The 12,571-nt window shown below is 39.4% G+C and overlaps 1 protein-coding gene across 2 annotated transcripts in view; it reads left to right on the top strand.

Moving 5' to 3' along the window:
* The window catches only part of KIF25 (kinesin family member 25), a 37,276-nt gene extending 25,215 nt beyond the window's left edge, over nt 1-12,061 (top strand). For both annotated transcript variants that reach the window (XM_087718148.1, XM_087718149.1), the window contains exons 9-12: nt 2,336-2,490; nt 4,284-4,463; nt 9,332-9,487; nt 11,183-12,061. In XM_087718148.1, coding sequence (XP_087574274.1) covers nt 2,336-2,490; nt 4,284-4,463; nt 9,332-9,487; nt 11,183-11,340 — 649 coding nt within the window. In that variant the 3' untranslated portion in view covers nt 11,341-12,061. The remainder of the gene's footprint in view (nt 1-2,335; nt 2,491-4,283; nt 4,464-9,331; nt 9,488-11,182) is intronic.
* Nucleotides 12,062-12,571: the final 510 nt, after the last annotated feature.

Here is a 12,571-nt window from a genome sequence, read left to right as displayed (position 1 = left end):
CCTTGCCCAGGGAATTGATGGCTAATATTTAAAAGCCCAGGATAATTTATAATTTGTATTGGTGCTCCAAAGTTCAAATGAAAGAGAACTGGTTGCAAAAGCTAGAATTTGTGACATGTGATATAAACCCAAAGAGATATCCCCACCTGCAGTTCCAATTTGTAGCAGGTTTTTTTAAAGTATAACTTTGGGGGAAATCCAGAAAATATAGAAAAATATAGTTTTTTTCAAAACATTTTTTGCAGCTGAAACACATGCGGTACGTGTTAAATTCCACACACAAGAAAAAATGTACCAATAAATGCACAAATTTATACAGAAAAATTTAACTCTGAAAACCAATGTAAAACAAAGTAAAACATTCATGATTCTTGACTGCCCTGTCTCTCTGGAGTCTAAAATATGCTGTTAGAAGTTTGAATAGTAGTGAATTTGTGTTGATAAAGCATATAAAACCGTAAGTGCTCTCCCCCAAATATCATCCAAAGCAGTAAAAATAAGTGTTTATTTTGCTTCACTGGGTTAATCAAGAGAACAAAATTTGGTTCTTTCCTCACCAAAAGAGATGTTTACAGGCAGTATGTTAGCCTTCACTTCAGCCATTGTGTCAGTAGCATTTTGATCTGCACAAAATGCAATGATATCATCCATGACAAATAATCTTCCAACCTGGGGTGGGCTGCTACAGGTTCGCCCGAGTTCGGGAGAACCCTTAGCTAACATTATGGCCGGTTTAGAGAACTTCCAAATCCCACTCCTGGCTGGCCCCTCCCACCCTGCCCTACCCAGCCCCTCCCAGGATTCTCCACACAACCCTTTTTGGATGCCAGGAAAGTGCAGAGCCCAGGCGGAGGCTCAGGGAGGGGAAAATGGGCCTCCTAGAAGTTCCAGAAGACCAGAAACAGGCCGATTTCTGGCCTCCAGAAGGCTTCTGGACCGTGGGGGAGGCCCCCACCATGATGTAAGAGGGCAAACTAGGCCATGCCAACCATGGCCATGCCCACCCAGCAACTGGGAAGAGAACCAATTGCTGAAATTTTTGAAGCCCACTCCTGCTTCCAACCTCTATTTGGTTATGGTTAAGGAAGGAAGAATCCTGACTTTATGAAACAGTCTTTCCGCTGTTACACTTCTATTCTATTCTGCTAAGAAGTATGTTTTCATGTTTAGCCAAAATCTGCTTCCTTTGCAAATTCCACACAGTAGTCCTATTTTAACTTTGGGATACATTCCAAAAGATATGTCTACTGTTTGTGATCTGTAACAAAAACCAGAGAGCAGTTAATACATTGGAATGGAGAAGAAAGACAAGAACCTCAGTGGACTGAACAAATGATACCTAACCAAATCTTCTTAGTTTGAAATGGTTCCTGACATGGGCAGCATAGAGAATCATCTATGAATGAACTGATAATTGCTTTAAAAAAAAGCACAGTTACAATTAAGCATCTATTCACAGTATTAATTTCTGTGAACACTGGCTCATGTCGTCTTCTGATAATCACTGAATTTTCTTGCAATTTTATGCTGGTTTGATTTTAAAAAAATGTTGGATGCTGGCAGGAATGTATGCTTTCTTTTCTTTGTGCTAAATAATAGCAAGTAAGATTCCATTTTCCCCAATCCATGATCTAAAATCAAATCTGAGCAGGATGCCTTAGACCAGTTTGGATTATGATAGGTTCTTTCCTCAGCAATTGGCTAACCCTGGTTCTAGCTGAATTTTCTCTTGATGGCCCTTGTTTCATTTCTTGAAAAATTCATTGATTTCCCCAAGACTGCAGTATTCCAGTTTTGTTAAGCATTCTGAAACTGAAAGGACTTCTGAAGTTTTTCTGCAACACTGATTCAAGTACCAGTAAATGGCTTGTTAGATAACAGTGTAATATAATCAAGAATGGTTCATTGTAAATGCATTATTCTATATGCAAGCTCTATTGTTTTCTTATCCCCACTGAGTATTTTGCTGTAAAATAATTCTAAATGCTCTGAATTTTATTTAAAATATCAATATATACATATCAATATATATCAATATGTATATGTATATGTATATGTATGTATATATGTATGTATATATTTAAAGTCACAACCCCTGGTATGCCCAAATATGGGAGGAAGTTCACAGCTTCCATTCTCTGTCCATCGGCTCGTCATAAGAGACCATCCAGATAGAAACTTATCAGCACAAATATAACACATATGTATGTATGTATGTATGTATGTATGTATGTATGTATGTATGTATACATAGATATACACATACACACACACACACACTGTATGTGTGTATGTGTATATGTATATATGTATATGTATATGTATATTTTCTAAGACCGGTTGAAGATGTTGTGGAAGTCTTGGAGCTCGTTTACCAGGGTCTACAGCTGAGGGCCAAACACTCAACGCTTGTACATACTGATTCGTCTCGTTCACACCTGGTGATAACTTTGACTATAACCATCAAGGCTGCCTCCGAGGATGATTTTGGTAAGAAGCTTGTTTACTGTATACATATGTGTGTGTGTATTTGTTTTTGTAGATTTTGATATATATATATATATGTATGTATGTATGTATGTATGTATGTATGTATGTATGTATGTATGTATGTATATATATATAAAGTCTCCCTTTATTTATTTATCAGCACAAATATAACACACACAAACATATATATATATGTGTGTGTGTGTATGTATGTATGTTTTTGTAGATTTTCACGGGTATAGGTATGTAGCCCTATGGCCTCCCCAAGATACACAAAGAAGGAACACCACTCAGACCCATAGTCAGCTCCACAGGCTCACCTCTACAGCATCTTGCCAAATTTCTTGCCAAACAACTTCACCCCTACACAGAATCCCTCACCTCACATGTACAAAACCCACTCCACTTCATAGAAACAATAAAGAAACAAAACCTACAACCCAGCAACCTATTTGTGAGCTTCAATGTCATATCCCTCTTCACCCAAGTGCCTATTAAAGAATATTGACAGATATCCAGAACAAATACAACCCCCCTAAACATATCCTGGACCTGACCAACCACTGCCTAACCAACACATACTTCATCCATAATGGACAAAGATACAAACAGATAGAAGGAGCACCCATGGGATCACCCCTCTCACCCCTCATCGCAAACCTATACATGGAACACTTTGAATCCAACGCCTTAGATAAATCTGAACACAAACACAAACTCTGGCTTAGATATGTTGATGACACTTTTGTAATTTGGCCACATGGGAAAGAAAAACTGGACAACTTCCTCACACATCTCAACAGCCTACACCCCAAAATACCTAATCTACAAAAAACCCAATGGCTCTCTAGGACACACCCTCTACCAGAAAGAAACACACACCAACCACTACTTAAACACACAATCCCATCACCACCCTGCACAGATCAACTCTGTAGCCAAGACCCTCATCTCCAGAACCAAACACCTAGCTGACAAACTGAATTACACACCCTCACAAACGTTTTAATTTCCAACAGATTCCAAAAAAGCACAATTACTAACCTAATCCAAAGGGAGACTCCCCACAAGAACCGAGACACAGAATAGGAAAACAGCATCAGCTTTGGGAGGTTGAGATGTAATTGCAAACCAGTCACCAAGTGCCTGAATAGTGATCATGTGACTGTCAGGACCATCAGGACTTTGCATCCATTGCAACTATGAAGACTGGTCATATGTATCATTCATTCGGCAGCATCGTGACTTTGAATGGTTGCTGAACAAGTAATCATTAAATGAAGACTTCCTGCACTCTGCCTTTCTCTGCATGTCGTGTTGTGATCTTGCCCTATGATGGCATGCAGCTGCTAAAAGCATTTGATTCTGTAGACACTTCTGAAATTTCCTAAACATTGAAACAGTTGTGTGTGTGTTTGCAGGGGGTAGGAGGTGGGCAATATATAATTCCTAAGGAATACTTTCCATACCACAACAATAGTGCAACAAAAGCACTTTAAACTCTGATAGTGGAGTTATCTTAAGATAGTGGAGTTATCTTAAGATAGTGGAGTTATCTAACAACTGGACAGGTCCATAATGAGACAGAAGATCACTTAAATAGACTATTTCAAATGTAAACAATTGGCAACCATCCATATCTTTTGGGCAGGCATCATATTATCCTCTGTCTAGCCTTTCGTTATAAGACCAGCTGTAGCCTTAGGTCTGCAGATCTTTTGAAATAATTCAAATCTATTGTATGTTTAACTTTGCAGGTTCAAAATAATCTTTTTTTCCTTATTATTATCCAGCTCCTCCCTGGACAGGTGACCATTCTAGTCAAAAACTAGGTAAAGAACATTTCTTCACTTCTGCTTGCTCTTCTAGAGCTTGTTCACCAGCACAGCTCTCCAGGGAATCTTTGGAGAGACTGAGGCAAATGAGAAGAACAAAACTTCAGCTGGTGGATTTAGCTGGTAGTGAAAGTGTTGGTAAGTTAATCTTTGGAGCAAAACCATCCTATTCTTGTGAAGAGATAAGCCAAGTTTTCATTTAGGTTCCGAGGGTTCATGCAACATATGGAAGCTCCTAGGATCGTATCAGAAATCCATCAAATTAGACTTTTTATGTCAAGTTGGTGAATGGGAACAGGGAATGCTCGAGCAGCCCCTCAAACCACATTTATTTTTGTATCAGTGGACAGGAAAAGATCAGGGGTGGAAAAAGGCTCTCCTCCCCCTCCATTTGTTCTGAGGTTGGACTTACATTAAATTGCTTTGTTAAATCTCTTGGAAGTTTGACATTTTTCTTCTGTTTCTTATTTTGGTAAGAAACCCACTGAAAATGTCACCACCTTTATTTAATAGTTTGAAGCCAATTTTAGCACCATGCTCATGAGGAAGCCAGGAGGCAGGTAATGGGCTGTTGCCGGCTACTACTGTAGAATATCCTCACTTTGGTTGCTTAATATTTATGGAATACTTATTCTCCTGAAAAAGTCAGAGTTCCAAACTACCCTCCAATTTCTTTTTGGGGGGGACAGGACAAAGCTTCAAAGTGAGTGTACTGATTTTTGTTGTGGTTGTTGCCTTATTAAAAATTGTTATTCTGGTGGTACGCAAATGTTAGAGCCTTGCTAACAATTTGCCTGACCTATGTTTGCTGTCCTCTATGAGCATCCCTGTATTGCTTTACATTACATTTTATGACTTTTGAATTTTTAGTATTCAATCAGATCTAGTGTGATGGAGCTCCACTGCATGATGGTTGGTATAAGTTGGTGTAAAAAGCCTACATGGCTATGTGAAGCTATTGCAGCCTGTTGGCCATCAGCCTCTCCAGCAGCCAAATCAGATGAGGAGGAGGCTATGGAGTCAGGGTCAGCATCAAGGCAACCTGAGAGCTCCAAGGGGGAAGAGGGAATGGAGCTGTCAGAGAGAGACAGAGATAGAGATGGAGCCTGGGCCGTCCATCAGCCATCAGATGGAGAGTCAACAGCCCCCAGGTCTGGAGGTAGCTGATGAGGAAGAGGAGGAACAGCTGGATCCAGTGCCTTATGCGCAGATGTGCAGAAGGCAGTGGAGAGGAGAGCAATGGAAATATGTATTCTTCCTTGGGATGGAAGAGCCACCGCTACTAACAAAGCCCCACCCTAACTCTGGGGATAAAAGGCTGGGGGTGGAGATGAGTAGATGTGGCAGATAACTATTCATCTCCCTGCTGGAGGAGACTTGTTAGCCTGTTGTGTGAGAGAAACTTTTTGCCGGGGCTGCTGGCACTCCCCATTAAGGAATCATTGCTTCAACTACAGAGAGTTTGTTGTGTTTGAGAAGCTGGGTCAGAACAGAAGCTTTCTTAATGCCAGTCCGTAGAATCTCAAACTATCTTCCTATTCTCTTTTCCTACTCTGCAAATCAGTGGTGGGTTTTGGATCCTGTTGCAACTAGTACGGTGCAATGGAGCCTGGTGTCCACCACATGAACACTTGCAGCACACACGCACACATATGCAGCATGTTCATGTGTCCTTACCTCCCACAACACTCCGCGATGCTCCAGTTGCTTGGCAGAGTGTCGCACAGGTGCCATACGCTCCTTGCATGTGCACGTAAGCACCAAAGAGCTCAAATACCGGTAAGGAGCGCAGGCAGGTGGGCTGGCCCTACAGAGCACCATACTGGAACGGTACCTGGTGCTCCCGGCAGGCACCAGTATGCCCATACCAGGGTGTACCGGTCGTAACCCACCACTGCTGCAAATAGCCAGCATTTTGAATTTGTTGAATGATCAACCTCTAATTCCATTTTTGAATGGTATTTTTTACTCAAAATCTTTGGGAAATCTTAGCATTCTTCTAACCCTGCTAATACTTTTCTTGACAGATGGTTAGTTGGCTGTATAAGGACAATCACCCATGAAATCAGTTCATTTTTCATATATACACTAGGCCCAATCTCTTCATTTAGAAATGCAAGGGAGTCCCTTCGATGAACAAATCACCCCAATAATTTAGCTTTCTAATTCCTCAGCCATGATGCCAAGCCAAGGAAGCTATGTTTGTGTTACTGCTGACAGTCCTGCAGTGCAGTGCATTGACTGTGTTAAACCCATTTAGAGAGCTTGTGTGTTAAGATTTTGCTGTTTAAGCAAAAGTATTTGATATAGGATCTCCTGCCATGGACAGGAGCTTGGACGAGAATAACTTCAGTGTCACTTCCCACCCTATTATTCTATGTTCTATGTAAATATGCCACATATTCGTTAAAATACACACTTAATTTGTGAAGACTTAGTGCTTTGGAGAAGACTCAAAGACTGAGCAAGATGGAGGAAAAGAGAAAGAGAACAACCACCAGCAAATTAGATGGATTCACTTCCAGGGTCAATGAGTTTTGGAAGACCCAAAGATCCAGATTAGGGACAGGTTGTCATGGAGAAATCTATCTCTGATCACTGGAGTTGAAAATGACATGATAACACATAATCAATTAGCGGAAATAAAAAAAATTGAGTCTCCTTATGGAAAATAGTAGTAAGAATATTAATGGTTTTTATAAACAATTTTCTGTTTTCTTTGGCTTCTACTTTTCCCAAATATTTTCTTCCTTTTTTAAAAGCACAGGGTTTTTTTTTTCTCCCCACAAATTCTGATCATTTCCTAAAGTTCAAGCTTCTTTACCAGTAAAAGCCACTTAGTTAAATGTAACCTTCCAGAAATAATGTTTTGAAAACTGAACCTAGGTTATAAAAGCACACTTTTTGTGGCTGCCAAGTACTCCCCTCCCCCCAAGGTGGCTGTTTTAAGAGTAAATAGTGAACTTTAAAAATAACTTAAAAGGTTGTTTTTTACACCAAAATGCAGTTGAACCACATTATACATTCCCCACCATTCACTGATGAGAACCATTTGATGGTCTTCCTATGAAAATCCAGATCTTGGTGGGAATCATATGGCATCATTAACTTCAGGGATTAATACCAATTTGCCTATATTAACATTTACATAATAAATAGATTAACATAGTAACCCTAAACACATTTATTCAGAATTAAATCCAGCTGTATTCAGGGGGTTTCTGTCCCAACTCCATGTTAGGATTGCAATTGTGCTCTTAATCAGGATTATAAGAGGGGTTTGCTGAAGTGATAAAGAAAAGGCAAAGAAACATTTTACTTCTCTAACACCGAGAACAATCTTCTCTATCACAGAATTTGTCATATTGTGGATACGCTTTTACCACATGTTGAATTTTAAAGCTGAAGAATTTATTTGAATTGATCATTGAACTGTAAGAATATCACGTCAGAGTAATATTTGTGGTCAGTGATTCCCTCATGTGGTAATGCTGGTTAGGTTCAGTTGGGACAGAGTTTGTTTGGAAGCTGCCCAGAGTTTAACATAACATGGGCAGTTATGTAAATATCTTAAATAAATAAATACTGCCTTAAAAATAATGGGAATTGAACTTCTATGCAAAAAAAAATATTAAATTAAATCTCTGCTTATTTTAGGTGTGTACAAACCCGCACAATTCAATAGTATTACCTTACCAGCAAAGTGGCTTCCTGCCATTGTTTATATTACTTCGTATTTACATTGATATCTATTTATCTGAACCATGTTTTAAAGTGGACTGTCTTCCACATTTTCATCGAAAACAACCCAATTCCAAAGTGAGAACAGTTGTTGCACTTGTAAACTTTGCATGGATCCCTTAAATGAATTCTATATATCTTTTATTATTTAGATTAATCTTTTACTAATCTGGTTCTCTTTAAATATGGTGGCATTACACTTCTCAGACTACAGTTAGCGCATACTAAGCAACATGGTCATTGATGTCTAGGAATTCTGGGAGTTGAAGTCCCATACGAAGGGCATCTGAAACAACTCATTTCACAGATTTTACAATCGCCCTAAAAGTGCTTTTGTGTTCTGATGGTATGGATTATATATCTACTTCTTCAATAAGTTTATTTATAGTTTGTAGTGTTTCCTGCTATATAGTTTCTTCAGTTGTATTCATTTCTTGTTCATTGCCTGTTTATATGACATCATGTCATTATGGGACTTTTAACCATCACAAAGATAAGACTTTCTCCATGATGATCTGTCCGTAACCTGGTCCTTCAGTTCTTTCAATGGTGCATCATCACTACTATAATTGAATTTATCCACCTTGATCACAGTTGTCTTCTCTTTCCTTCCAGTTTTCCCAGCAGTGGAGATCTAGGTCTGTGTTGGCGAACCTATGGCATGCCTGCCACAAGCGGCATGCAGAGCCCTCTCTGTAGGCACATGAGCTGTCACCCCAGCTCAGCTCCAATGCGCATGCGTTTGCACCTCCCACCAGCCAGCTGGGTTTTGGGTCTCTGACACGTATGCACAGGAGGCGGGGTATATGTGGGAGATACACATGCATGTGTGGGGAGTCTGGCACACACATGGGGGTTGCGCACACATGCACAGGGCATGGGGGATGCACAGGGAGGCGTGTGCACATGCATGGGGATGGGGGGAGTGCCAGGAGCATGGATGCATGTGGGGGGGGTTGCCCGTACATGAGTGGGGGGCAGGGCATTCAGGTTAGCCATCACTGATCTAGGTCTTCTCATAATATGTCCAAATTGGGATAGTTTGAACTTGGTTATTTGTACCACGGGGAGAACTCTGACTTGTTTTATTCAATGATAATTATGCTTGTTTTCTTGGCTGTCCACAGCATTCTCAGGAGTCTTCTCCAATCTTTTGTCCAACATAACGCAAATGTGGCAGATGCAGGAATTAAAAGTATGAAGTTATGCAAAACATTTACTTTTGTTTTCAGGTGTGTTCTGTTTTTTTGTGATTATTGTCCCAGGTATGTCTGGTGTAACTGGGTCACTGTTGAGAGAGACCTCCTTCATTAATCGCAGTTTGTCTGCTCTAGCAGATGTACTTGGAGCCCTATCAGAGCAGAATTCCCACATTCCCTATCGAAATAGCAAACTTACACATTTGCTACAGGATGCCATAGGTGAGTATAGCTTGGTACACTATAATATTTATACTTAGTTACATGCCTCTTATTAATACAATTGTATTTCTTCTAGTTGTATTTCTATACCAATATTCAAATGTATAGTTGATATAGAAGTGTGGTTTCAAGAAGCAAAGGTAACTTTAATGATTGGGTGCTAAATCCTTATTTTAAGCAAGGAGAGATACTAGATTTTCTAGTTGTTCATTTTTTTTCTAGCAAGATTCCTACTATTTGAGTATGTCACATGCATATTGTAAAATGAGATGGTTACCAGATGAAAGAATAGCCCTTCTGAATCAGACCAAGGCTCATCTGAATCCATTATTGTGTTTCACACAATGGCCATAGCAGATGTTTCTGGACTGCTCACAAGCAAATGTAGATGAGAGCCAGTTTGGTCTAGTGGTTATGGAACCAGGCTAGGCAGTAGGAGACTATGAGTTCTAGTCCCGCCTTAGCCTAAAAGCCAGCGTGGGCAGTCACTCTCTCTTAGCCCAACTCACCTCACTGGGCTGTTACTGTGGGAAAAACAGGAGAAAGAATATATGTTGGATATGTTTGTTACCAGTGATGGGTTGGTAATATTTTTACTACTGGTTTGGGTGCGCTCCCATGCATGTTCCCATGTGCAACACTTCTGCACATGCACAGAAACAGCCAGGTGGGTGGGTGGAGCCTCCTGCCACCGCTACTACCGGTTTGCCTGATTCGGGCCGAACCGGGAACAACCTACCTCTGTTCGTCACCTTGAGTTCTTGAGTTAAAAAAAAATAAGAAAGGTGGAATATAAATAAATAAATATTCTTTTCTTATTCTCCCCTACAACTGGTATATGGAGGGATACTGCCCTCAATCAAAAAGAATATTAAATTCTTTAGACCAGTGGCCTTTGACAGACCTGTGCCTAAATTTATCCAGTCTGCCAAGTTAGTGGTCATCACAATGTATTGTGGTAATTATCCATGGTGTAAAGAAGTCTAAATCTTCCAAGTAACTTCTTTGGATCATTCCTGGATGTAGAATTTTCAGCAAAGGAAAAAATGTCTCCCTGGCCATTTTCTCTATGTTGTCTGTGATTTTATATACCTCAGTCATCCCCATTTCCTTTTTCTAGATAGAGTTCCAAAGGTTCTACTTGTTTTCCATACTGAGAGTATTTTAATGCCTTAATTATTTTTGTTGCCCTCTTTGAATATTGCCTAGCTAACATTAACATGGAGCTCTTCACAAACATTTTTGGTTTCCCCCACCATTTGTTATTATTTCCACACTTGAGATGCTTGGTGCTTACCGGGGGTCAAGATCATTTATGAACAACTTAAAAACCACTTGTTTCAACATAGGCACTTCAGGGATTCCACATCTTACTCCCTCCCTTGGAAAAAATGTCCCTTTATCCCTAGACTTTGCTTTGCTTTCTAACCAATTCATCATACATAGAGACACAAACCATCCTATCTTATGGCAACTAAATTTATTTAAGAGCAAATTCAGTTTTAAAGTTTCCTTTACAACATTAGATCCTAATAACTTAATATTTGCATTCCTTAGTCAGAAAGGAATGATTCCAACAATGCTTTACTAGAGGTTTTTATTATATAGTATTTATCCCCCTAGCTTTCTGGAGCCAAACTTTGGCATTGGGGCAATTGAATCAGTTAACATGGATATCTTCCCAATTCTTTTTAGGTGGTGATGCAAAGTTGCTGGTAATATTGTGTGTCTCTCCAAGCCAGAAGTACATAACAGAGTCACTTCAAACCCTGGGATTTGGGTCCCGTGCTCGGCAAGTTCAAAGAGGGCATGCCAAGAAAAGAAATGAACTGGTGCTGAACAAATCCAAATAAGACATAAGCCTTCTATGGATTAAAGCTTTATTAATGAGTTCCTCAGACTGAAAAATAATCTTGTTATGAAAAAAATATATAAATTGCCTTTTAAAATAAGTACGCTTTAATGCAGTATTGGCAAGACATAAAAATGTTAAGCTAAATAATTTCATTCCAAAAATAATTGGTGATATTAACAAAAAAAAAAACACAACCTGATAGAATAACTTTTTTTTAGAAAGAGCAGCAAGACACTAATGTTTATAGGAGAAAATCTTTTGACACAGAATTTCTACAATCTAAGGGGGGAAACTTTGGTGTCTACAATCTATGGGCTTTAACTCCCAGAATCCCTAAGCCAACCAGAATTCTGGGAATTGAAGTCCACAGGTCGTAAAGATATGATAGTTGCCAACCTGTGATCTAAGTGGTAGCTATGCAGTTAGTTCCATGGGAGTTGGCTCAATTCTCTGATGAATACATGGAGAAATGGTCATTATCCCAACCTTTCTCTGATACCCACCCATAACTTTCTAATTTGTCATCTTTCAGAACATTTCCGCAAAGTCTTACAATGTAACTATACTTGAGTAACTGGAATATTGACATTGCTATGGTTTGTTGGAAAAAAATATACTGCCTCTGACTAAGTTTATTCTTTTTCTTTATATATGTAAAGCAGGCATTCTCAAAGTTTATGATGCCCTGATTCCCAAATGAATAAATAAATTTGTGTGACTTTCTCCTCCTCCTCCTTTCCATGAATCACAATGACATTGGTTAGACCCAGGGATGAGCCTGGTCTGGCAGTCATCCAACAAGAGAGACTTATGCCCAATTACTTAATTGTCCAACTCTTGGAATTGCAACTCTGGACAATATAACTCAAAACAAAACAGAATAAAATGATCACAATTTTAAAAAACCCATCCAAATATCAAAGAAATGAATTCCATAGCTAACATATCAGACAATATACAGCTGGGGTCCATCAAAATTACACTTCACCTGTCAGAAGATGAGCTTATCTATCTTGCTGGCCCAATGCCTGGAGGGAAAACCATTTTTAAGCTTCCAGAGTGCTAGATATTTACAGACTGCCCTTCCAGTAACTGTCCTCCCCACCACCACACATGGCTCAGAAAATCAAGACTCAGACATAACAATATGAAGGAAGAAAACTGATAATTAAAAACTAGTAATAATAGTTTTAAGTTGCAACGTTCAATTAATAATGTAAGTTGCAACA

This window comes from Thamnophis sirtalis, unplaced genomic scaffold (genome assembly GCF_051295495.1).
Source record: "Thamnophis sirtalis isolate CommonGarterSnake01/CBP01778 unplaced genomic scaffold, rThaSir2_p1.2 scaffold_6, whole genome shotgun sequence".
NCBI classification, from domain to species: Eukaryota; Metazoa; Chordata; class Lepidosauria; order Squamata; family Natricidae; genus Thamnophis; species Thamnophis sirtalis.
The sequence above is the reverse complement of the archived record's forward strand: the minus strand, read 5'-3'. Positions and strand labels throughout refer to the sequence as shown.